The following is a 26,503-nucleotide window of genomic DNA, read 5'->3' on the forward strand; positions in this document are numbered from 1 at the left end:
ATCAAATCTTAATTCATGCAAATTAGTAATTTTACCAAATGAACTGATTTTTTTGCTATCTAGACTGACAAACAATCAAATATTTAAATTTAAGAACTAGACAGAGTTTGTTATTTCAACCAATATAAAACAGTGACGTATTAAAATGTTCGTTACAAAAGTAGTAGATTAAGTCAATGCTATTATTTCTGGATCATATTGTAGATAAATCCCTATATTACTAAAATACTAACCTAAAATCACCACATCAAATCCAAAATATGCTATTTAAATTGTGTTTAACCTTTAAACTACATTTCCCAGAGTTCTGAGCTCTATTTTCATTGGGTAACAGAGGATCACGTTTCTACGCAATTCGAAGGCGCGCGAGAAAATGCAGCTAACGTTTTATCCAGTTCTCTTAAGAGAAAATGCATTTTCTCATCATTTAAAGTTGCTTACTTGGTTTCTTTCAGGGTGTTAGTTTACCCCCAACTTGTTCTATCGGTACTTTCCCGACGTTAATTCTCTTTTTGGCACTTTTTCCTCCCAAATTACCGCCTGTGTTCGTCTTTTCCGCCTCGTGTCGGTGGACTTTCAGTTACAAAAAGCCGAGTTTTATGCTAACTGTCACGGTTTTAGACAGATTATTCTAAGCCTCGTGACGATTAAACCGTGCGGGCATATTTGGGAGTTGGACGGTAAGGATGACGGGGCTGTTACAGCAACCAGGATACGACGAAGAAAGGCTAAAAAGAGTCTCAGAGCTGCTGCCTTGTAGAGAAGTCCAGGCTGGGATGCTGCTGTCTCTCATGGGACAGGTAGGAACTATAATGGTGGTTTAAAAGAATCGTTGGCTTGGTCTCCATTCTCACTGTCAGCGTTTGATTGTGTTTTCTCTGTCAGGTAAACTGGAGTTTCACGTCTGTAAACCTTTGTTTCGCAGGCACATTACAGCTTGCCGAAGATGCTCATCAAATCTTTTTGTGTTAGTGCAATGCAAGTTGTATAATCTTGATGGTGTCATTTGGCTGTTTGAGCACAACGGGCTGTCCTCAGTAGAGCTTTTTCAATTTATTGCATGATTTTTCTTTGCAGTACATATTTACACATTTTTATAATATAAGTTTGCTTGAGAAAATACAATGGTACCCAGAAACCTTCATATGTTTACAGACATCTAAACCTAAATAAAAGCTGCATCAAGATGACATAATTCCCTAATGTAAATTATGTTTGGGCAACTGCAGCAAAATATATTTTGGTGTAATTCTAAAGTTATACGAGAATCTAAAAAAATATCTAAAAAATATGAAGCTGTGGGATAATCAAGAGCCAGCAGTAGCTTATTTTTTTTTTTTTTTTTTTGTGACAAAGCTATTGTTACAAGCTTCTAATGTTGTGAGTAGATGATGACATTTTAATCCTTGGGAAATTTATACATTAAAATGCAAAAAAATATTGATACAAAAATGCTATTTTTATGCTCTTCCAGCCACAGCAGTACTGCTACCCTTCAGTCTTCATCTATGGCCATCGGTCCTCAGGAAAAAGTCACGTGACAAATATTTTGATGGAAGAGTTGGAGGTGAGAGATACTTATTGTCTATGGGTGCCTTTCCAAAAAAAAATTCATTAAATGGCAAATTTCTATGCTTGTCCCTCATTTCAGAAATTGATACCCATTTATTTATTACACAGACTAAAATAGTTTATTCCTTGTAATTAGGAATATTAAAGGTTACAGATAAGAAAAACCCCAAATTCATGCTCCATAAAATAAGAACATTATGAAGGGGTGAAGGTGGCTTAGGGGTTAGGAGTTCACTCTGTAACTGGTGGTTTACTGGTTCAATCCCAGGCTGTGTTGAGTTGGCCATTGTGTCAGACTGTCAGTGGTTGGAGGGACCTGTGGCACCTGTGTAAGGGAGCCTCGCCTCCGTCAAAATGCCCCAGTTTAGCTGTGGTTACAGTGTAGCTCATCAGTGTGTGAATGACTGTAGGTTGAAGCACTTTGGAGTCCTCTAACTCAGAAAGGCGCTAATAAACAAATGCAGGCCATTCATCACTTTGACATGATCTGTATTACATCATCATGAGAATGACAAGAAATAACCGCTTGAAATAGTTTATTTTACATTTAACAAGTCTATTAGCTTTACTTCATGAAATGTGGGCTGATTATAAAATCCAGAGTTTGAGCACAATAAGTCGCCTTTCTGGAAAAAAAAGATGGTTGAAGGACAAGTGATGAACATGTGGGCTTGTTTTATTTCAGAGTTGGATCCTTACTCTTTCAGCTTGTGTAAACCTTTAAACAGACCACTGCAGAGTACTATTACAATAACAAAATATCTAGAAGCAAACAAAGCCTTTTAAATCGTGTAGAATATTAAAATTTGTAGTTTATGGATGGCTACTTTCTTGCCAGTGGTTTTTATATGGGTTTTATTATAAAGAACTCAAAGTAGTTTGTGTTTCTTCTACAAACGTTCACATAAAAGTGGTGGCTACAAAAAGTGTACATCAGGGCCTTCTTTTGTCCAGAAAAGACCCGAATCACAAATACATTCATTCAAGGTTTTTATATAAAGGCCCCAGCATACTTTTTATTTATTTAATTTGTATTTCTTTCATCAAATGTTAGAATAAAATAGACTTTATTAATCACACAGTGGGGAAATTTATTACTTTTTAAATCGGATTAAAAATTAACACAGAGTGGAGTTTTTATGTTCACCCATCTTATGACTTTTTGACCTTCACCATTGCTCCTTCTCCTCCTCAGCTTCCTCACGCCACGGTCAGCTGCGTCGAATGTGTGTCTGTTGCGTTGCTGTTTGAACAAGTGCTACTGTCCTTCTTTGGCTGCGATGCTGCCTCGCTGCTCCCTCGTAGTCCCTCCTTGTCTGACTTTGTGCGGATCTACAGGCAACAATCCTCCCAGTTTCCTGCTGAGCAGACGCGATACATCGTGAGTGACACATCTGTGTTATTTATGATGCCATCTGTTGTAATGCAAGTGGTAAACAAAGCTCCAGATGTATTGACCTGACGTTTCTGTGCCAGAAACAGTGTTAATTTGATGTAGAATTTGGACTGAAAGTGTTTTTCATTTAAACACCTTTTATTTAGTGAGTGTAAATGTTGTAAACCGAAAGTAAACACGTGGATATGTTTCAGATTATGGAGAAGCCTGAACTTCTAAGAGACGCCGATGCCAATCTTCTTCCTGCCCTCCTTCGTCTTCAGGAACTGGTGAGAAAACACAGCTCGCTCTTTGTGGTGTTTATCACCCAAAACGCTTTGTTGTTGATAAACTGCGCCGATGATGAAGAGTTTTATTAGTGAGGAAATGTCCTTGAGCTGCTGTTTGTAGAGAGCTCTTTCATAATGCTGTTAGGAAGGAAAGATGGCAACCACTTGCTGCATTTTAAATAGACTCAAGTGATGTTTTTTTTCTGTACAAGCTGTGATCCTGTTGCAGTGCTGCCACATGGGATTTTGAAGTGATAATTAAGACGTAGAATCATGGGTATGTGGAGAATGATGTAAGAATTAAAGGGGACATATAATGCAAAACTCACTTTATGCATCTTTTTTTTGCTGCCAGGTGCCAATTAGTCTCACACATGGGATAAACATAATTACTGGTCAAATTAGCATCGTCTTTCAACACACTTTCTATATACATTTACATATTATACATAATTAGAAAGCTAGGATTCTTGTGATTCCAATGATATATGCCAGTCAAGGATACAACAGTAATTGTAGACAACGTACAGGCTTTTGTCAAACCACACTGAAATTCCTCCAAAATGTTTAACTCACCACTTGAAGCCTCATCATTGACAGAACAGAGCCATCTGAAACAAAATAGTGTTTTTACATCCAAAAGGGTCCAATAAAAATGTTACTCCAGAGGTACTCAAATACAAGTCTCAATGGGCCACATTATTATCATTTGTTAACACGCTTTGATACAATTAGCTTGAATACAACTTGCCTCCTTCAATCAAGGCAAGGCAGCTTTATTCATAGAGCACATTTCAAACACGGAGGCAATTCACTGTGCTTTGCAATTATCAGGACATGATATGAAAACACATAAAAACACAAATTAGAATACACACAGATGGAATTACAGTTTAGAGCTGAAGGAGAAGACAAAGTTACAACGCAGATTACAGCGGATTTGACGCATGATAAGAAACAATTCATTTAAAGGCGATTTAAACAACACTAGGGTTGGGGCAGATCTGAGGTCAAGGGGAAGCCAATTCCATATGTGAGCAGCATAGTAACTAAATGCATCTCCACCATGTTTTGTTCTGACCCGAGGTTCAGTCAAAACAGCAACGTCTGCATCATGTCTGCATCAGTAAAATACTTCTTGTGTTTCAATGTTCACTTTTCTTTTAGCCAATAATTGAAAACACACAATAATAAGTGTGTTTGTAACATGGAGTAGACACAACCATTGCTCTTTTGTGGAGTTGACACGGGGAAGTGGACTTCTGGTTATTTAAACTTGTCATCGTCTCTGAGATCATCACGCACAAAAAGTAGCTCCAACTGAGTCAGATTACGACCGTGACTGAAGTTAGGGCTGGGCAATAAATCGAAAATTTATCGTTAACGAAATTTCAGACTTATCGCAATTTTTTTTTCCATGTCAATAAATTTGATAATAAAAAAATGAAAAGATGTGTGTAGGTTGGCAACATTCATTTTTTTAAGAAGCTGTACCACCTTGAGCAACGTAAAAATGTGACTCAACGTAATTCATGTGACAACCTCATCTAGTGGGCAACTTTTGTTTCTGCGCATACCTGTAGTTATCGTCCATTTATCGTTATGGAGGTGAAATCCTCAATTTATCGTGATATTGATTTTAGGCCATATCGACCAGCCCTTACTGAAGTGATTCAACAGTAATATTAGAACAATCCAGTGAACGAGGGTTCATTTGGTAATGTTCTACGATTCCTCTGTATTTGTCTACAACAAACATGTACATGCATTGAAAGGCCCAACTCCCACTTACCTCGCTGAACTAATAAAACTGTATGCTCCTTCTAGATCCCTTAGATCAGCAGATCAGCTACTACTGTGCATCCCGAAGATGCACTACAAATCTCGTGGAGAGCGAGCATTCTCTTTCGCTGCCCCCAAACTCTGGAATGCCCTCCCCCTCCAAATACGACAGGCCCCTTCACTAGGCCGTTTTAAGTCTGCGCTGCAAACCTATTTTATCACCTTGCCTTTGGTCATTGACCTACTTTTACTATATCTTAGGACTGATTGCCTTTGGTGTTTTATTCTGTGCTTTCCCTGCTTTTATTTTCTCATGTTTTTAGTACCAATGACACTTTTATTTGTCTATTTTTAATCTCATTTTTAGGTTGTTTGATTTTATTTCTGTTTTTACGGAGCTCCTCTGTTCCCTGCTGCTTTGCTGCTTTTAAATGTGCTCTATAAATAAACATGGTATGGTATGTATGGCAAGCCCTTTTAACATTTATTTAACAACACCTTTTTGTAATTCCTTTTCTACATAGCAATTAAATTATTTATCATTGTCTAAAGGATATTCTTACTGGTCAGTTGTGAAAGTAAAGAAATGAACATGTAGAAATTATTTTAAAGGATATTCATTCTGTAACACAATAAATAAATAAATAAATAAATAAATAAATAAAATGTTCTATAACAAAATTCAACAAAATATAAATTCTGGTCCTTTGGTCCACCTTTGTAAAATAATTCCTCCCTAATCAGTTAGCTTTTATTTATTTTTATTTATCTATTTTTTTTATTATTAAATGTTTGGTTAAGGGACGCATTGCTAATTCTATGGCGTTAGCTATAACGCCCCTGAGGACCTTGTACATCTAGGCCGTACCACCATTAACTGGCGGTTTGAGCCGTTAACTCCTGGGAATCCCATATGCCCTACCGCCGTTAACTGGCGGTTTGAGCCGTTAACTCCTATATGCCCTACCACCGTTAACTGGTAGTTTGAGATGTTAACTCCTGGGATCTAACGTCTAGCAGCCCACTGCTGTCACCTCGGTTGCTGTAATTAGCTTTTTGAATTTAATAATTTACTGAATTTAATCTCATTCACTCACCAACGCGCTCCAACGGTTCCCTCCTACAGAGGATTGGTTCACTCTGTCGTCTCCACACAAATCTATAAGAATGGAATTAATTTGATAAGCTATTTAAGTTTCCTTTTTTTTTTTTTTAAGTTGCATCGTTAGCTTTTTCTCTTCTTTTTTCTTTACTCACCGCGTTGGTTCCAAGTTCCTAGCTCTTATTAGAAGGAGTCAAGTCCGCCTCTCCCTCTATCTATGCGGCACCCAAATCAGGGTTCTTCACGGCCTCGACCGTTGTTTTTTTTTCTCTCTCTCTTTCTCTCTAACCGCTCAGTCTTTGCTTTCTGTATCTGCGTGCTGCACAGCCGTTTGTCTCTCCTCTCGCTCAGCTGCGTCGCACGGTTTTATTTCGCGGAGGCGGGACTTATTTCTCTCAGCCAATGAAATTTCAGATTCCCACCTGGACCAATAGTATACAGCTTTCCTCTTCTGTTTCTGTTAGTGATGTTCAAGATTCTTGTTTTAACCGATGTTTAATATTAAACTCGTTATTTTAGTTATTCACCCTTCCAATAATTCATTATGAAATTATCTATTAGTTAATTAGATATCTATTAATTAGTATTGTTAATTTCCTTAATTTATATTTTATATTTTATCTAAATTGAGGATGGATCATATTAGTAAGCCAATTAGTTAATACCTCATTAAGGTTCTAGCTTCTTGGTTACATCCTCCCCCATTAAATATCATGCACGTCCCTGTGCATTGTTTCTACGGGGTACACAACTTCTTGAGTAAGAGAGTCAATAAAAGCTTTATTAAGTCCTTGGAAAAGGGACCTAACTACGGTCACTAGTGGATTGCCCAATTGAGAGTAAGTTAGTCTTTGAGGAGGCTGACTACTTCGTTCAGATCTCCTGACATACATCTCTGGTTGCACAGTATCATGCTCATCCGTTTCGGTTTGATTCTCAACTGAGACAGGACGAAGTGAGCTCTCTGTTTCCGACAGAGCTGATGAGCTATTCTCTAAGACTTTGGTCTTTTCAGATGTATGTGTCTGATCGTGTATGATGGGTTCAAAACTTACATCACGTTGCTGCGACTTTAGGACACCATCCAATTGAGGTAGGTTTGTGTTAGTTTCATCCCCCGTTTCTACGTCAGGTAAGTATACTTCGTTTTTTTTCGTTTCTTCAGGTAAGTATGTTGCTGCTTCTTTCACTCTTTCAGGTAAGAATGTCGCAGTTTCACTCATTCTGTCAGGTAAGAATGTTTCGGTGTTGATGCCTTTGTCAAGTAAGGACAATTCAGCATTTTCATTACCAGCTAAGGTTGGTTCCTTGCGATCCCCTGTGTGTAAGGATAGTGTGTTTTGTTGTTGAATATTATTTACCGGTCCTGAATCTGCTATGAGTTCCCTATTTGGCAAGGTGACCGCTATTTGATAGGATGGTCGGTTTAGCACTTGTGGAAGATCAGAGTAATAAAACTCATCTACCTCTTCGTCAAGTGGCTCATCTGGGTCAGGTTCTAAGGCTGAACTCTGTCTTGTATGAGGTCTGCTAGGTTTCGTAACGCGTTCTGTTTCATTTTCTAATGAAGAGAGAAAACCACAAGGCAGTAAAAGATCTCTGTGGAGTGTTCTGTTGGGTCCTTCTCCGTTCTCTGGTTTTACAGTGTATACTGGCAAGTTTTCCATCTGTTTGAGAACTATATACACTGTTTGCTCCCATTTGTCTGCTAATTTATGCTTTTCTCTTAAGCGAAGATTTCGGACTAAAACACGATCTCCCACACCTAGTGTGGACTCACGAATGTTTCTGTCGAACCGTTCTTTGTTCTTCCTCGCTGTTTTTTGAGAGTTTTTTATGACAATGTCATAACTCTGTTCCAGATGACTCTTCAGTTCTTTAACATACCGAGAATGAGTTATAGAGGGCTTGTTCAAATGCGGTAACCCAAAGGCAATATCTATAGGCAACCGAGGCTGCCTACCGAACATTAGCTCGTAGGGAGAGTATCCCGTCACGTCATTTTTTGTACAATTGTACGAGTGAGTAAGTGGTTTTACAAAATCGCGCCAGTGATGTTTCTCAGTGGCTTGTAAAGTTCCCAACATGCTGAGTAATGTACGATTGTACCGTTCAACGGGGTTGCCACGAGGGTGATAAGGGCTCGTTCTGACTTTACGGATACCAAGTAAAGAACAAAGTTCCTTGATTGTACGTGATTCGAAATCCCGTCCCTGATCACTATGAAGACGCTCAGGAAACCCGTAGTGGACTAAAAAATGTTCCCACAGGTTCTTCGCGACGGTGGTGGCTTTCTGATCTTTGGTTGGGATGGACACTGCATACTTTGTAAAATGGTCTGTAATCACTAAGACATCTTTAGTGTTCTTACTGTCTGGTTCTATGGAGAGAAAATCCATGCAAACTAACTCCATAGGTCTGGTGGTGGTAATACTCACCATTGGAGCAGCTTTGTCAGGGAGGGCCTTCCGACGGATACATCTTTCGCAAGTTTTAACTTTGATTTCGATATCACTAGCCATTCTTGGCCAGTAAAAACGGGACCGAATGAGATCTGTCGTACGTTCAACCCCAAGATGCCCCATATCATCATGTAGGCTTTGCATGACTGTTGAACGTAATGAATCAGGCAAGACTAACTGCAATGATGTCTCTGGTCCTAATTGGCGTCTCCGGTACAGTAAATCATTTTGAAACTCAAACCGTTTCCACTCTCTCAAAAGGTTAAGAACCACCGGGGTTCTGCAATAGTATCAGTTGGCGGTTTATTGTCAGTCATAAGCAGCTGAATGACTCGGCCAATGGTTGGATCTTTCCTCTGCAAGGAGACAAGGTCAGCATGGTTATACTTGGGCACAGCAAAGAAACTGTCACTATTGTCTTCCAACTGGAATAGGTCTGGAATGGCCGCTGCAGACATGGCAAGTGACTGAACTAAACCACAAGGAGAATCAGTCTCATCCAAGACCATGTGCTTTTGGCATGTTGCCTTCACTGCTTCGGCTTGAAGTTGAAGCTCGACTTCTTTGACAGAGGATAAAAGATGAGATCGGAACTCATCTAGTCGTTGGCATTCCTCAGTGAATTTTGAGTTGTCTTCAGGTTTATCATGCAGCCTCCTAGACAGGCCATCCGCGTCAACGTTCTGTGTACCTGCACGGTATCTGATGTCAAAATTATAGGTGGACAACGCAGCTAGCCAACGATAGCTCGTTGCATCGAGTTTTGCCGTTGTTAAGAGGTAAGTTAACGGATTATTATCAGTAATGACAGTGAATGTGTTCCCATACAAATAGTCATGAAACTTATCTGTTATGGCCCACTTTAAGGCTAGAAACTCCAACTTGTGCGCAGGGTACCTAGTTTCACTAGAGCTTAAACCGCGACTTGCATAAGCGATTACCTGTGTGACACCGTTTTGCACTTGGTATAGCGCTGCACCGAGTCCGGTCGTACTAGCATCTGTGTGTACTAGATATGGGAGTTTTGCGTCAGCGTAGCCAAGAACTGGCGAAGTGGTAAGTTTTTCAATAATAGTTTGAAAGGACTTCTCACAGTCTTGGCTCCAACGATTCCCAAAGGGTTCTTTGGGGTTCAAGTACTTTGATCTACATGGTGGTGTTTTAAAGTTTTTCCGTTTGGGTGGATAACCAGCCGTGAGAGATGTTAGTGGCTTGACAATATTTGAGTAATCTTTAACGAAGCGTCGGTAATAACCGGTAAATCCTAAGAAAGATTGGAGTTCCTTCAAAGTCTGAGGCTTCGGCCATGTTTTGAGTGCTTCCACCTTATCTGGATCGGTTTTTATGCCATCTCGAGATACTATATGTCCAAGATAACGCACAGATGTCTGGAAAAAACGACACTTATCTGGTGATAGCTTGAGTCCGTATTCTCTAAGCCGTTCAAGAACGTGAGAAAGTCTGGTTTCGTGTTCTTCCAAGGAGTTGGAAAAGACGATCAAGTCGTCTAGGAAAACTAACACTTCCTTCAGATTAATGTCCTTCATACACTTTTCCATAACCCGTTGGAAAGTGCTTGGAGCATTTGTTATTCCTTGTGGCATACGGTTAAATTCATAAAACCCAAACGGGCAAACAAAAGCAGTTTTAGGTTTATCCTTTTCACACATCTCTATTTGATAGTAACCTGACTTGAGGTCCATCACAGAAAACCACTGTGATCCAGCGAGAGCAGAAAAGGACTCCTCCAAGTTAGGCAGGGCATATGCGTCGCGAATGGTTTGCAGATTAAGCTTTCTATAGTCTATACATAGACGTACCTCACCATTCTTTTTCCGAACTACCACTATTGGTGAGGCAAATGGAGACTCCGACTCTCTTATTATACCGGTTTCCAAGAGGGCTTCCAAATGTTTTCTCACGGCTTCATAATCATGTGGATGGATCGGCCGAGATTTCTGTTTGAATGGGGTCTCGTCTTTTAAGTTGATGTGATGTCTTATCTGTTGTGTATGACCAAAATCAAGATCGTGGTGCGAAAACACATCGGAGTAAGTGTTAAGTTTGTTGGTGATCCTCCCTTTCCATTCTTCGGACAAGGGCGAAGTACCGAAGTCAAAACTGAGAGGAGGGTTTGAAGGTGAAGTCTGTTGCTGCGAACTACACGCCGCAAGTACTTTCTGATCACTTTTGTCAGGTTCTGGATATGGCATAACACGATCGGCTTTAACTAACTCAGCGATCACACAGTTAGTGGGTAATGTGATGTCATGGTTAGTTTCGTTTCTTAGTACAACAGGTACTTTGTATGGACCATGTGAAGGTAAGGAAATGAGGCAACAGTCTACAATTATACCCCCTGGTAGAGAACCATTGGTGGGTTGTTCAATGAGTGCATAAGGCTCATGCTTGTTTTGGCTGGGTTGCATAAACCCTTCTAGTAACAGTTTTTTATTTGCAGGGAGAACTTCTTGGGTTCTCCCTCGAAGCTTCACCACACCAACTCGTCCATCTTTGCTTTGTTTTTTTCTGACTGCTAAGGCTTTTAGCACGTGTTGGTACCCATAAGAGAGTGCCTTGGAATCAGGTAAGTTATTGGCAGACAATTGCTCTAACAAAGGATCGAGTGTGTTTGTGCCAATGAGTAGTGGTGTATCAGAGTTTGAGCTTATATCCGGAACCACTAACGCAAGGGTAGGTAACTCAAGTCCAGACTGATCGAGCTCTTTTGGAAATGTGACACTTATCTCTATGTATCCTAAATAAGGAACTGCTTGACCGTTTGCGCCCTCGACTTCTAACAGATTACTGATGGGTTTAATTGAGAGGTCAGGTAAGTGTTCTTGGTAAAAAGAATTGGCAATGGTGGTTACCTGGGACCCTGAATCCAGTAAACAATTACATTCAACACTGTTAACTGAGACTGTAGCTGTGCATCGCCCACCCACTAATCTTTTGGGAAGTTTTGGCACTGAATGAGCATGAACTGGCTTGCAAAAAAGTCTCTCTGTCCTTTCCTTAGAGGGACTTGGTTCTACTTTAGCACCTATCTGTCCCACGATAGGAGCTTCTACCGGTTTAAAGGAGGAGACTGAGCAATTGGCTTTGACATCTCCCACTCGCGCTGCTTCTGTCTAAGAGCAAGTCTTTTAGTTGCAACTAGTGCTGGATTTGGCTCGTTGCTACAGCTAGAAGCTATGTGCCCATCTTCTCCGCACTTAAAACAGTATCCAGGCTTTGGTCTGGGCACCACTGCTGTTATCTGCTGAATCTGTTTGGGCTCATCTGGAATTTTAGTCCCCACACGGGGTTTTGACTCTTTTTGAGTTTTCTTTGCCTTTTTATCTGTGTTGTTAACCTTAAGCTGTGCAATTTGGCTCCTGAGCTCAGCGATTTGTTTGCGTAAGTCATCACAGTTATCATCTATTTCCAGTTCACAAGTGTTTTTACTCTGAGAGCATGTTGTTTGCACATTTGAATACACTCTAGTTCGTTGTGCCCCTAAGTGTTGTTTCATGCGTGCTGCTTTAGTAGCCTGTTTGTCTTCTTCAGTGCGCAGTTTGAGGAGAAGTGCTGTAAAATGAGGCGGGTTGTCTTTCTTTTGTTCGAGTTGCAGGTTTGAAATCAGCGAGCTGTCCCAACAGCCTCTGCAAAACTGCTTGAGCAGCTGCTGGTCGGCGTCACTGGAGGAAATTCCATTCCTCTGAATAACTAGGTTTAACAAGGTGTATAACCTCTGAAAGTAATCGGAAGGTTTTTCACCACTGTCCTGGTTTGTGTTTAAGAAGCGAGCAAAGAGCTCGTCGCCGTCTTCGACAGCTGCGTAAGCTGAATCGAGATGTTCAAGGTACGTTTCCGGGTCGGATTTTGGACTAAGAGCTTTAACGATGCTCGCTGCTGGGGCTGACAGACTCTCCACGATTCTTCGTACAATTTGGGACTTGGTGAGTGAAGGATCATTTATGCATAACACTACACTACTACGCCAAGTATCATAGTCAGTTTCAAAAGAAGGGTGTGGAACTCGCCCTGAGAACGGTTTTAGTCTGTATTGTGAAGTAGGCGGAGGGATAACCTCACTGCTTTTAACAATGTGTTCCACAATAACTCGCTGAACCTCAGGTGTGTTTAAAAGATTTGGTGGAATGCAAGGGTTTTGTTTTCCAGTCTCTGTAGGTGGACAATTGTCCTTTGAGTTGTTCATATAGTTAACTTCTGGTGTTAAAGGCAGGGAATATGTAACTTGGTCACTATGGAGCATTGGCTCTGGTTCAGTGACTGGTTCAGATGCATGGGTATCCCTTCCTAAAGATTCCCCAATTTTTGCCAGTTCCTCCATTAGAAGGTCTTTAAATGATTGATTGCTACGCGCAGCTATGTCCCTGAGCTCTGACAGATAGGCATCAGTGGCAGATGTGCTAGTTTCTAGACTGTACGCGCTGGCTAGGTCTTGAATATGAAAGAAAAGATCTGGGTTCCTAGTACAAGGTTTGTCATAGGGTAAACATTGTTTCTTTAATTCCTTAACAGTGGCTTCATGTTGAAACTCCACAATAATCTGATCACAGTTTGGTAACTTAATGCGCCTGTTAACTGGTCCGAATCCTTCCATAAACCCAAAGACTTCGTTATCAAGGTCTGTATCAGTTAACCCACTGATTAAAACAGCATTTGAAACTTTGACCTTTTCTGTTTTCACAACTTCCATTTTAAAACACTCAAAAGTACCAATAATGCCAAAATGGCAAACCACTGTGACCTCCAGGCACTCTTATGATGTCAGTCAATGGTTAGCTAAGGTAACAACTCTACAATTCTCCTGGCTGGCTCGCCAAGTTTTATGTAACCGGATTACAGGATACAATAAGATAATTAAAAGAAAAAATAAACAAATGGGCCAATAATTAGGTTCGGGGAGAATTGGAGGTTGTTTAAGAATGACTGGAGTCACGGGTATAGCATGAAACGGTTTATATACTAAATTTTAATAATAGTGGGAAATATAACACATAAAGATAACACACAAAAACAGATGAAAACAATCGACAATAGTAAAATGCTCGGTATGAGATTTGATCATATGAGTCACAAGTCAGCCGGCGTCAAGTCAAATCCCCACGCTTGGGGTGAAAGTCAGAGTCCGGTGGTGCGATTTTTTCCTACCGCACCGTTGAGATTGTTCACAGAAGAGAGCAGTCTGCTCTTCAGTTACTTGAGATGTCCTGGTTCGTTCAGTGGTTAAGGCTCGCCATCTCCCTCGTCAGGAAGAAATCCAGTTCTCGTTCCAAGTGAGTGATCATAGGAGTCGGGATCAAACCCAAGGAAAAAAAAAACCCAGCCTGTAAACAACAGGACTGTTAGCGAGTTGGCATCGACCCTTCTCGTCACATCACAGCATAAAGTCTTACAGACTTAAACAAATGCTTCACTCTATTGGCATAGCCAATCATGTTTGGGTTCACAGTTCAACTAACATAACATCAATTTGATTGTCTATTAAAATAATTCTCAGTAGCTCTGGAAATATAATTACATATGACAACAATTGTTCAGCTCAATAGGCTCAGTTAGATTCTATTACTCTACACTATTCAACAAGAAATACATTCATGACAACAAGGATACATTTAGTTGTGTTTCTATACAGCATTGTGACACCTTGTATATCTGTAACACAATAAATAAATAAATAAATAAATAAATAAATAAATAAAATGTTCTATAACAAAATTCAACAAAATATAAATTCTGGTCCTTTGGTCCACCTTTGTAAAATAATTCCTCCCTAATCAGTTAGCTTTTATTTATTTTTATTTATCTATTTTTTTTTATTATTAAATGTTTGGTTAAGGGACGCATTGCTAATTCTATGGCGTTAGCTATAACGCCCCTGAGGACCTTGTACATCTAGGCCGTACCACCATTAACTGGCGGTTTGAGCCGTTAACTCCTGGGAATCCCATATGCCCTACCGCCGTTAACTGGCGGTTTGAGCCGTTAACTCCTATATGCCCTACCACCGTTAACTGGTAGTTTGAGATGTTAACTCCTGGGATCTAACGTCTAGCAGCCCACTGCTGTCACCTCGGTTGCTGTAATTAGCTTTTTGAATTTAATAATTTACTGAATTTAATCTCATTCACTCACCAACGCGCTCCAACGGTTCCCTCCTACAGAGGATTGGTTCACTCTGTCGTCTCCACACAAATCTATAAGAATGGAATTAATTTGATAAGCTATTTAAGTTTCCTTTTTTTTTTTTTTTAAGTTGCATCGTTAGCTTTTTCTCTTCTTTTTTTCTTTACTCACCGCGTTGGTTCCAAGTTCCTAGCTCTTATTAGAAGGAGTCAAGTCCGCCTCTCCCTCTATCTATGCGGCACCCAAATCAGGGTTCTTCACGGCCTCGACCGTTGTTTTTTTTTCTCTCTCTCTCTCTCTCTAACCGCTCAGTCTTTGCTTTCTGTATCTGCGTGCTGCACAGCCGTTTGTCTCTCCTCTCGCTCAGCTGCGTCGCACGGTTTTATTTCGCGGAGGCGGGACTTATTTCTCTCAGCCAATGAAATTTCAGATTCCCACCTGGACCAATAGTATACAGCTTTCCTCTTCTGTTTCTGTTAGTGATGTTCAAGATTCTTGTTTTAACCGATGTTTAATATTAAACTCGTTATTTTAGTTATTCACCCTTCCAATAATTCATTATGAAATTATCTATTAGTTAATTAGATATCTATTAATTAGTATTGTTAATTTCCTTAATTTATATTTTATATTTTATCTAAATTGAGGATGGATCATATTAGTAAGCCAATTAGTTAATACCTCATTAAGGTTCTAGCTTCTGGGTTACAATAACAAATCCACTAGTAGGGATTTAGCATCTCATTTCATGATGGTGTCTCCATCCTTCAGTGATGACTTGAATAAACATGTTAACCCTGACCAGTTGTCAACAGTTAAAGGTATGTTGGTGATTGTTTCTGAATTTCAGGAAAGAACCCGCCTTTTCCACAATTAAAAAAAAAATGGGCATGAAAGAGTTATCCTCTTGCACTCTCTGTTTACAAGTAGCTGCCAGCTTTGCAGCACACACTCACTCAAGAAAAGAAGATTTGTATTTTTTCAACAATGTCCGATTTAGATTATGTGCAGTTCCTTTTTTATTCTATTTATTTTCTTTTGCATTTTATTTAGCTTATTTGTTCTTTCACCTGTATTGTACTACTTCTGTCTACCTCAGTCTGCACCTTATTCCTTTTCTGATTTGTTTATGCTTCCGTAGCATATGATTAAACAGAATGAGCAGGAAGTGAAAACTAACCCAGGAACGAGCACATACGACGGCCTTACGTTAAAGCTTCACCAGAATGATTGACAGCTGTGCGGACCAATGGTTCAGACGATCCACCCGGAAGAAAAAGATCTTCCGCTGTTCCTTTAAATCTTTTTTGTCTCTCTTTACAGAAACTCAAAAGTCTGTTAGACAAACATAATATAAGGGTATTTTAAAAGTTTTAAACTGTAATTTAAAAATGACTGAAATTACTTTGATTTTCCAAATGATTTTTTTCTAAGATTAATCTCTAAAAATAGATATCTTCTGGAGTTCAAACCCCTTATAGAATGTAATCATGAACTTTATTAATACTGAAGAATGTACGTGTGTGACTTGTTGGACATAAAACTAATGAAATGAATAAAAAGGAACATCTGTTGCCATGGATTCCTGCTCTAGCTGTAGCGTTAAATCAACTCATTAATGATGAGATGTATTTATCACATCTGTTTTCAGGTGGAGGACAACGTCACAGTCATCCTGCTCAGTGAAATAGTTTGGGAGACATTCAGACCCAACACTGGCTGCTTTGAGCCTCTTCTGCTCCATTTCCCAGACTACAGCAAAGGTATTGTCCGTCTCACACAACGCATGTGCGAGAAGTGAGAATCGTACCTGTGATTTGGTTTGAATGCCCCAGGCAGCGACTTCAGAGCTGTTTCATTACAAAGCAAGATAGTGATCACAAAAACTCACATCAACTGTGCTTCAGAGTAGTCAGAATGTAAAAGAACAGTTATAACTTTGTCATTTTTGATAGATTGAACTAAAGATGGGCTTTAAGGTTTTGCTCCAAAAAAGTCTGCATTTCAATTCATTTGCAGATGAGCTGAAGCAGGTTTTGTCCAAGAATAAACACCCTTCATATTCAGCTGAGTTTTACTCCTCTTACATCAACATCCTGCTTGGAGTCTTCTACTCGGTCTGTCGGGACCTCCGAGAGCTGAGACACCTGGTCAGAAAAACACACTCTCATGACTCGGTGCAGCTTTTTCTTTTGTTTTTGTTTCATGTGCCAGTAACTGTTTTTGATTATTTTATCCGACCAGGCTGCTCTCAACTTTTCAAAGTTTTGTGAACCCGTAGAAGCAGGAAAAGGTAAAGTATGAACCTAAATCTGTATTTTAAAAGCACTTTATCATTTTGTTCATGTCAAGGTAATGCTGATGTGGTAGTAAACAGTTTTCATGTTTCGTTTTGTTCAGCGAAAGTGGGCGACACACACAAGCTGTGGAAAAACATCGAGCCTCATCTGAAGAAAGCCATGCGGACGGTTTACCTCCGAGAGGTATCCAGGTGTGATTTCCCTTGAGCTTTTATTAGATAAAAGGATCAGTGTCTTTTTAAACGAGCTAAGCAGTCTGTGGGGTTGTCTAATGATCATGTGTGTGTTTTATCCTCCTCTAGTCTTCAGTGGGAACAAATGCAGCAGATGGAGGAGCAGGAAACCGGAGCTGTGAGAGGTGCCGACACTTCTAAACTCTAAACGCCATAGTTTTATTTGATCCCTTATGGTAAAAATAATGCTACAGGTGTGTGGGGATAAGGCTTGGGCGGTATCCAAATTTTGATATCGTTAAACTTCCTTCACATTTTACCATGGTGTACACGATTACAAAAATTATGATGCAACATTACCTTCACCATTTAGAAACTGAATCCCAAACGCTGTTATTACTGAAAAAATAACATTAACACCTTTTATAAAAAAAATACAGCTTATTACAAATAATTTTTGCCAGAAAAAAACAGCATTTTTCTTTTCTAGCTTCAACATTGCAGGTTATGGACCAACAACTTTCCCTGCGGTGCTGACAGTTTGCTCCGATGTGAGCTTGTGGTGCAGATGCAAGCTTTCAAGCCAGTCACGACCTCTCGGGAAGAGACTAGCAGCATGTTTCCACCAGAAAAGTGATTTGTCATCTCCTTGAATAACAGGCTTCAAATAAGCTGTTGCTTCATATCTAGATTGTTTCTCTGCAGTGCCGACGGAACCCAACGTCACCTCTTTATGCACGGGAACGTTCGTTGAAGGGGAAACGCAGATTGACATAACATCGGCTCTCTTTTATCATTTGCTTTGAACCCGAATTACTTCCAAACTTCAGAAACAGTTTTATTTATTTTTCTATTTTTTTACACCAAGTCAGTGAATGTGGGACCTGCTATCTTCCCCCCCCCCCCCCCTCTCTCTCTCTCTCTCTCTCTCTCTCTCTCTCTCTCTTTCTCTCTCTCTCTCTCTCTCTCTCTCTCTCTCTCTCTCTCTCTCTCTCTCTTTCCCTCTCCTCTGCACTCTCTCTCTCCTCTGCACTGTCACATGACAGCGTCATGTTCATAAACTTTGTGGAATGTCTCCCAATAGTCTGCCATCACTATTTAAATAAAACAGACAAATCAACCATACATCAGTTTTACACATCAATTTACTTTTTACATATTAAATTGTTTTAAAAAAATTCATTCTTATCTAAGTGCACTGCGGTTTTTTTTTTCAGGACGGTATTGTCACTGATATCGTTGCTATTTTTAAACACCGTCTATACGGCATTACCATAATACAGCCCATGAGGATCCAGCATTGTCACAACTCTGCTCGGCCTTTTTTTCCCTCTCCCAATTCTCCTCATGTAATCCCCTCTTCAACTATTATCTAACGGTAGCGCGACTCTTGTTGCGAATGACCACAGTACCAATTCTTCTGTACTGAAACAATCGCCCCTCGGGGATGATTAAAGTTTTTTTGAATTGAATTGAATTGTTTTTTTCCTTCAAAGGTTTGTCAGCTCACACTCATGTTGAACTTCCTTATTACTCCAAGTTCCTGCTGATTGCTGCCTACCTGGCCTCCTACAACCCGGCTCGCACTGATAAACGCTTCTTTGTGAAGGTAGAACAGTTACAGTTCATTACATACCTGCTATTTTATTTTCCTAAACTGGTTTTAAGATGCTGTGTTTTCCCTTTCTGCCTCGCAGCATCACGGTAAAATACGAAAAACAAACTTCTTGAAGAAAAATGAAAAGGTGAGAGGTCAAACTCACCTAAAATCTAAAACATCAGCCATTGAAATTAATCAATTTTCTTCTGGGATTAATAAAGTATTTTTGAATCGAATTGAATTGAATTCTGTCTCTTTTAGACGAGTAACCACCTTCTTGGGCCGAAGCCCTTTCCTCTGGACCGTCTACTCGCCATTTTTTACAGTGTGGTGGACAGCAGAGTGGCCCCGACTGCTAGCATATTCTCCCAGGTCTGATCATTTTTAGGAGTACTTTATTAACATTTCTGTTCAGAAAATGTGAGGAAAAACCTTTATGCCAAAAAGTTTTTGCTTTTCTTTCACACAAAGAAGATTTTGCTTCTTAAAATGTCATTTTTGTCTGGATTTCAATTTCAAATCTAAAAATACGAGCACTGAAAAAATAAACTTTAGTCAAATAAAGTGAAACTTTTACATTTCAATACCAACTGACAACATAGTTGTAGAAAAGATTTTTTAATTTTATCAGAGTTGTGTTGAAACTACATCGAAGTAGATTTTATTAATGAGTTTCTATTTTAAATAACATTTGAACAAAGGCTTTTATCTGCTGGTGGTGTTAAGGGTGTTTTGTGTCTTTAACTTGTAAAATACAGACTAAACCTTAACCTTTAAAAAAATTAATCCAGAGGTTTGATATTTCAAAGCCTTTAAATTAGTGTTTTCCTGCATTTCTAAACACCTATTTAACTTACTTGAAGAAACTAACATGTTTTTAATATTTTAAGCAAAATTACATTCTAAATTTGGATTTTGCCGTTTAAAGAAGCAATCAAAGAAAGTGCATTGTTGCAAATATTTGGCCACCCGTTGTTTTTTGCCATTAAACATTAAAAAATGATTTCCCTTTTACAAATGCTCTTTACTGTTTCTGATGAATGTTTCCTGCAAAAAAATATTTTCAGTGTTTTACATCCACTGCTTTCATGGAAAGAGGATTTTAATTGAGTTTAAGCTGATGAAGTCAAAATAAATAATACATGATTCTGGTATTTAGATGAATAAAATCTTTTAATGTAATGTTTCTTCTCTGCTGCACACACACACACACACACACACACACACACACACACACACACATATTTATTGGTTGGTGATGATATTTTAAAAGTTAAAGTCCATTAGTCATCATCACATGCTGATGAAATTGCATCTCCGCATTTGACCCATCCCCGTGGGGAGCGGTGAGCCGCAGCTGTGGCTGCACTTGGGAACTATTTGGTGTTTTAAACCCCAATCCAACCCCTTAAAGCTGAGCGTCAAGCAGGAAGTTATTGGGGCTCATTTTTAAAGTCTTGGGTTTGATCTGACTGGGATTTGAACACTGATATCCCAGTCTCAGGGCGGACACACCACTAGGCCACTGAGATGGGAAATGTGAAGAGCATTTCGAGCAAATGGAATAAAAGCTCCAGAAAAACATCTCATACTGCACCTTTAATAAACAGAGGGTTTCCTCAGATCTACGAAAAGTTCTGATTAAAATGCCTTCAGGAAATCTGTGTTTCTGCATTCCAATATTTAGAGCTGCTGTGTCAAAGTGAATCAGCCGTCTGTTCCAGGATCAGAGAATCATTCTGTTCCTCCTCCCTTTAGATCTCCTCTCTGGTGACCCTGCAGCTGCTGGTTCAGATCAGCCATGACGACCAACTCGATGCCCCAAAATACAAGTGTGCAGTTACTCTGGATTTCATTTCTGCCATATCCAGGTGTGTGTGTGTGTGTGTGTGTGTGTTATCTGTTATCACACGACAGAGAGTTGCCAAATTAATCAAGGGATGTGACCTTTTATAGTGTTATGGAGAATGTGCTTGGTGTGATTTTTTTTTTTTTTCAGGACTGTGAACTTTGATATTGTGAAGTATCTGTACGACTTCCTGTGAGCCAGCGGGGCCTGAAGGAGAGAAGACGCACAATGATGGTAAGATATGAAAGATTTATGCGTGCAGGAACACACTTCAAGACAAGTGTTTGGCAGAATAAACGGTCCAGACTTCTGTTATGTGGAGGAAAATTAATCTGATTATAATTCTGCCCCCTTGTGGCTGATATGAATTACAAACGATCTCAAATATTCAAATTTGTAGTAAACAAACTTTAAAAAATCACACAAGTTTCATCAGTTTTAGAAAAATATCCATAAAGCCTTTTTGCACCAATAATCCTTAGAACACCAATAACCTTAACAGACTTTTATAAAAAAAAATTAAAAAGACACCCAAATACTCACATCACGTCTTAAATAATGCAAATGCAAATAAAAGTGACATTAGACACTGTGGGTATTTGCTTGACGTTCAGACATCCTGGCAACATACAGATGACTCATTGTCCTTGCTCAGAGGCAGAATTTTTACCTCTGATGTGTTTTTACCCTGCTGGATTACAGCATTGTAGTTGGAGGATAATGCTGTGAAAACAGCAAATTTCAAAGACTTTTGACTTGATTACAGCTGATTTCCACGTTCTTTTAGCTTAATCATAATTTATCAGTCATATTTAAAAGGGCCACAAGTACCATGATAAACGAGTGTTGCAGGTCATTTAAAAATTAAAAGGATGTTATGTTGCATCCAGCTTGTATGTTTGCTTTGAACCTATAAAAAATGAAAACTCGAGTAAATACATGACTTGTATTTTGAGTATGAAGCCAAAAGTCAAACATTTTCAAATATTTATTGTTCATTTTATTTGTAAAAATAAACAAAAGTAGAATTATCAAACTGTGTTCCATTTGAAGCTGATAAAACCGTGATATAGAGTTCAGGGAAAGAAACACGCACCCAAACACAAATGTTGTAAAATAGCAAGACTTTATTTTTATTTTTTGCTTCTTATTTTTATGTTGAAACATGAAACAGTATAAAAATATTTAAGAATCATTTGCAGGCTTACAGAATCTCACCAGAGATTGCACTTGTACCTACATTTCACACACGGATTTAATCCAAATTAGCGAGGATGCTGAACCCTCTGCAGAGTCGTGGCTTCCTCCTGGATCTCCCACAGGCAAGAGCGGGTGAACAGAGGTTTGAGTAATTTGATGCAAAGGGATTCTGATGCAGAAAAAGCTGCAGAGAACAGTTGAGTGCATATAATTGCCACTCTGCTCCACTATCTCCCTGCCTTATCCCTCAGGGCGTCTGTCTCAGACATCATCCTTCATGCCAGGGCGGCCTTGGGAGAGCTCGCCATCATTAAACAAGGTCAATGACCAGTCTGCAAGGGTTGGCTGAGCCAGCCCGTTTAAAGTGCATGTGTGTCACTCGTTTTAGAGATTTAACTCCCGATAAGTCTGTTTTCAGCGCGCTGGCATCACATTGAGGTGGATTCAATCTTAATAGAGATCTGACTCTATAAAAACCCCTTTGTTTTGCCAGAGGCGGCGAACCGAAGCACTCGGGTCAGTTTTGCTTTAGAGGATGAGGTCGTTGGATGGACAGGTCCTAAACGCTGTGCCTTCTGTTGTGGATCATGGCCACAATATGGCGAAGGTCCAAACTTTTCATCATCACCTCCATGAAGTCGTCGTCACTACGAGCGCCCTCCACAAACTCCTCTAATGAGAGCTCGCCTGTGTAAAGAAACAGTCAGAAATCTGTCAGCATCAGAAGGACTTTTTGCTTTAGTGAATGAAGATTTTGGCATTTAACCAGCACTTTTTGTCCTCTGTTTTTATTTTCAGACTGGATTAAATGCCTAAACCATCATCTGCCCACTGCTATTGTTCACATACTCACCATCTCCATTTATATCAATCCTGTCAAAGACGCGGTTTGTAAATTCTTCCGCTGATTGATCCTGATTGTCATTCCCGTTGATTGCACGGATGGCCTGGAGGAGAAAGCAGAAAATCAGCACGCTGCATCCAGGATTCTTAAAGAAGTGCGGCACCAACGGGTTTGACTCTACCTTGATGATATTCAGAAGCTCATGCCGGTCGATGCAGCCATTTCCGTCCACGTCGTAAAGTTTGAAATACCAACGCAGCTTGTGCTCCATCTTTCCTCGCATCACCAGACTCAGAGCGGCCACGTACTCCATGAAGTCTATGTAGCCGTCCTGCAGAACCGAGCAGTGAGATTCACATCAAAACCGTGTCAAACATCAGATTACAACACAAAACTACCTGCTGGGTACCAAGTGGTTATCAGCCTATCAAAACCTTAATGAGTGCACCGATGCAATGTCAAACAGCTGCTCGCTGATTCTGCACCAAGACAAGAGGATTATCTCCAGTCCGTGTCACAACAGTCTTAGCATCAAAGCATCGTCTTTGGGATAATCTCTTTGTTCAGTCATCGCAGAGATTACAGCGGCCTTTTGTTGGCTTGGAAAGAGAATAAATATAGATTCTGAGACCGAAACCTTGAGATGACCGTGTCACACACTTAAATGCTCCCAAACAGAAACTGATCCAGGAGGAAGATTGCAATGCATGCTTATAACTGAGATGGACTAATGACCTGTAAGTGAATGGTATTGAAAAACTCATGGATTTATTCCTCACACGTTTGGACTGTTTACTGGAACCATGTTAGGTTGTAAGTGGAGCTAAAATTGTATTATAACCTGAATTTTATCTTGAAATATTTCCTCCTCAAATGGCTGCAAATCGTTATTGTTGAATTAAAAATGTCCGTAAATACTAAATTCTTTAAATAAATGCACATTTGTTTAACCCATAAGAACCTAAGGTGTCCTGTAATCTAAATGCAGTGTTCACAACTTTAAAATCTTTGTTTTTCTGCATCTAAAGGAAACAGAAAAAAGCACTGGTAAACCTGAGATGGCACAAACATTGTTAGATTTGCCTTTTGATTTATCTTCAACACAATAACCTTACTTAAAGCACCTACTGGTATATGACCCATTGGTTTTACTGAATTATGAAGCAGAGGTTTTTTTCAAATGATGTTTTTTAAAGGAGGCTCTTTAGTAGAACTTGAGGGTTTGAAATCTCCATAAAAGTCATTCCTAAATGCTGTAATTTTATATTAATGCCTTTTGTAGGGATTTTGTAATTACTGTTAAGTGTATTAGTTATTTATTTGTTTTTTATGAGTGCACAAACAAATGAATGAGGAAATATTAGCATTTAAATACATTTCATTTCAGTTTAAGGATGATTGTACATGCTAGGTTGATTAACTGACAGGTTGCATAAATCTACATTTTTCTGTTGTTAAAAATTCATCCAGATATTACAAAATTTTAATGCTTTGGAATAAATTTGCACCGTAAACGCCTTTTAGGCTTCCAGATGTTATTTAGATTTATACGACAAAGGTCATTTGAAGGTGAAAGGAGGGGGGAAAACAACTAAATGCACCTCAACATGTAAGAAAAGCCACTTTTTACAGTCCTGAGTTTCATGATTTCCGGTGTGTGAGCTTACCTTGTTCATGTCAAACGTTCGGAACATCTGCTCTATGTAGGCATTGGCTTCCGGGTCCAGACCTTTCAGCCCAAAGAACTGCTTGAACTCGTGCAGTGTGAGCTGACCAGAAGGGCACTCCGTCATGAACTTCTTGTACCACAGGTGCATCTCCACCGCCTGCAGGTCGTCCACGGTGCATCCATTTGAGTTTCCCATCTCACCAGCGGCTGAAGGTGCAAAGTGGACCTTGTCCAGTTGGGTCTACTGTGAAGCGGAGGTTCTCAAGTTTCACAGTCATGCAATGCTGGAACCTTTAAGGGTGAGAATGTCCACCAGTGCAGGCCTTATGTAGCTTACTGTACCACCACGCCCCCTTTGATGTTCTCACTGGGTATAATCGCTGGCCGTAATCCATGTAAACTTGTTATGTTAATAAGCTTAATCGCTCCATTGAAAGGGCAGCCTGACTGTTCTGTGTTTACCCTGAGATCTGCTGACAAGAATGATGCCATGTTCATCCCTCACATGCAGGTACGGGACATCCAGTGTGCGTCCCAGCTGTTGGGATACGTCCTGGCCTGCATTCTAATTAAGTGTGCTGCAGGGTCTAAAATTTGGTGAACGTTCCTCATTCTGTACACCACAGATTAGGAAGGGGGTCTGTAACCATGGCTCTTTGGACCTTCCACAATGGTCCTTAATAACTTTGGCTAGAAGTCATTATAAAAACTAACTCATGTTTTTAAATATGATGTCAAAATGAAGGTTAAAGTAGCTTTTCAGTTTTTTTTTCATGGAATAATTGCATTGGATTTCCACAAAATGGCCTGTATTTGATATAGCGCCTTCTAGAGTCCTGGAACCTCCCAAGGCGCTTTACAACACAATCAGTCATTCACCCATTCACACACTGGTGGGGATGAGCTACGATGTAGCCACAGCTGCCCTGGGGCACACTGACAGAGGCGAGGCTGCCGAGCACCACCAGCAGGCAACGTGGGTTAAGTGTCTTGCCCAAGGACACAACGACAGACAGAGCGGGGCTCAAACCTGCAACCTTCCAATTACAGGGCGAGCACTTAACTCCTGTGCCACCGTCGCCCAAAAGACTGACACTAAAAGTGTTCAAATATTTTTGCAAATATCAAGATCTCACAGAACAGTGGGTCCCAAAGTTGGGGTCGGGACCTCATTGTAGGTCACAAACAGCTATGCAGGGTCTTGAGATGATGTCCAGAAATTAAAATAAAGTAGAAAAGCAAATGCTGAAGCTATATTTCTAGCATAACTGTCTGAAAAACTCAACTAAACTGTCATAAATGGATGTAAGTCAATAAGCTGCGATCTTTATGCCGGGAACTGTTTAGTTTTTAAAGCATGTTTGTGTAACCAATCAAAATTAACTGGGGTCACATTTCTTTAAAATTGCTATTTTGTAGGTCTGAAGCTGAAAATTTTGGGAACGACTGCTGTAGAAAAACAAACATACAAACTCTTTTGCAAATGTTTTAATTTTTTTCTTAATTTTAAAACCAAATAAGAGAAACAGGTTCTTGTTTTTTCCCCAAATTAAAACAAATGTCATTACTGGTGAAACTGGAAAAATTAGAATATGGTGCAATCAGTGGATACCAGGATTTTCTCTTTCCCTTTTCTTGCATTTTTAATCACAATTCTTTATTTTTTATGTTATCAATATTATTTTTTCTTCTAATTTAACACTTTTTGGAGGGTATTTTGAATTTTTACAGCCAAACCACCATGAAAAGTCCCAATCTCATCTGATCTTGTAAGCAATCCAGAGTAGGACCTGGTCAGTACCTGGATGGGAGACCACATACAAATACCAGGTTCTGTAAGCCTGGGGCTGCACAGTGGTTAGCGTGGTAGACTTGCAGCAAGAAGGTCCTGGGTTTACATCCCAGCCTGGGGTCTTTCAGCAAAAAGTTTGCATGTTCTCCCAGTGCATGCATGGGTTCTCCCTGGGTACTCCAGATTCCTCCCACAGTCCAAAAACATGACTGTCAGGTTAATTGGTCTGTCCAAATTATCCTTACGTGTGAGTGTGTGTGCATGGTTGTTTGTCCTGTGTGTCTCAGTGTTGCCCTGCAACTGTCCAGGGTGTACCCCGCCTGTTTGCCCGTAGACTGCTGGAGATAGGCACCAG

At 39.8% G+C, this 26,503-nt stretch overlaps 2 protein-coding genes across 4 annotated transcripts; one reads left to right on the forward strand and one right to left on the reverse strand.

Moving 5' to 3' along the window:
- Positions 1-549: 549 nt before the first annotated feature.
- On the forward strand, positions 550-24,512 carry orc5 (origin recognition complex, subunit 5). Of its 3 annotated transcripts, none has more exons than XM_015960677.3 (15): positions 550-800; positions 1,475-1,567; positions 2,768-2,953; positions 3,163-3,237; positions 16,373-16,484; positions 16,741-16,871; positions 16,966-17,014; positions 17,122-17,212; positions 17,324-17,379; positions 18,691-18,803; positions 18,892-18,939; positions 19,056-19,166; positions 20,553-20,665; positions 20,794-20,877; positions 24,395-24,512. In XM_015960677.3, the coding sequence occupies exons 1-14, from the start codon at positions 687-689 to the stop codon at positions 20,837-20,839; spliced, it is 1,338 nt and encodes a 445-aa protein (XP_015816163.3). In that variant the 5' UTR covers positions 550-686; the 3' UTR covers positions 20,840-20,877; positions 24,395-24,512. The 3 variants fall into 3 exon arrangements, with proteins under 3 accessions (XP_015816163.3, XP_015816153.3, XP_054596046.2); XM_015960667.3 differs by lacking the exon at positions 24,395-24,512 and adding an exon at positions 22,642-22,791; XM_054740071.2 differs by lacking the exon at positions 24,395-24,512 and adding an exon at positions 22,337-22,458.
- Positions 22,350-24,737, reverse strand: guca1aa (guanylate cyclase activator 1Aa). Its single transcript, XM_015960699.3, has 4 exons — positions 24,355-24,737; positions 22,869-23,018; positions 22,697-22,790; positions 22,350-22,530 (listed from the first exon to the last, which is right to left on the reverse strand). The coding sequence occupies exons 1-4, from the start codon at positions 24,550-24,552 to the stop codon at positions 22,403-22,405; spliced, it is 570 nt and encodes a 189-aa protein (XP_015816185.1). The 5' UTR covers positions 24,553-24,737; the 3' UTR covers positions 22,350-22,402.
- Positions 24,738-26,503: the final 1,766 nt, after the last annotated feature.

This window comes from Nothobranchius furzeri, chromosome 1, assembly GCF_043380555.1.
Source record: "Nothobranchius furzeri strain GRZ-AD chromosome 1, NfurGRZ-RIMD1, whole genome shotgun sequence".
Taxonomy (NCBI): Eukaryota; Metazoa; Chordata; class Actinopteri; order Cyprinodontiformes; family Nothobranchiidae; genus Nothobranchius; species Nothobranchius furzeri.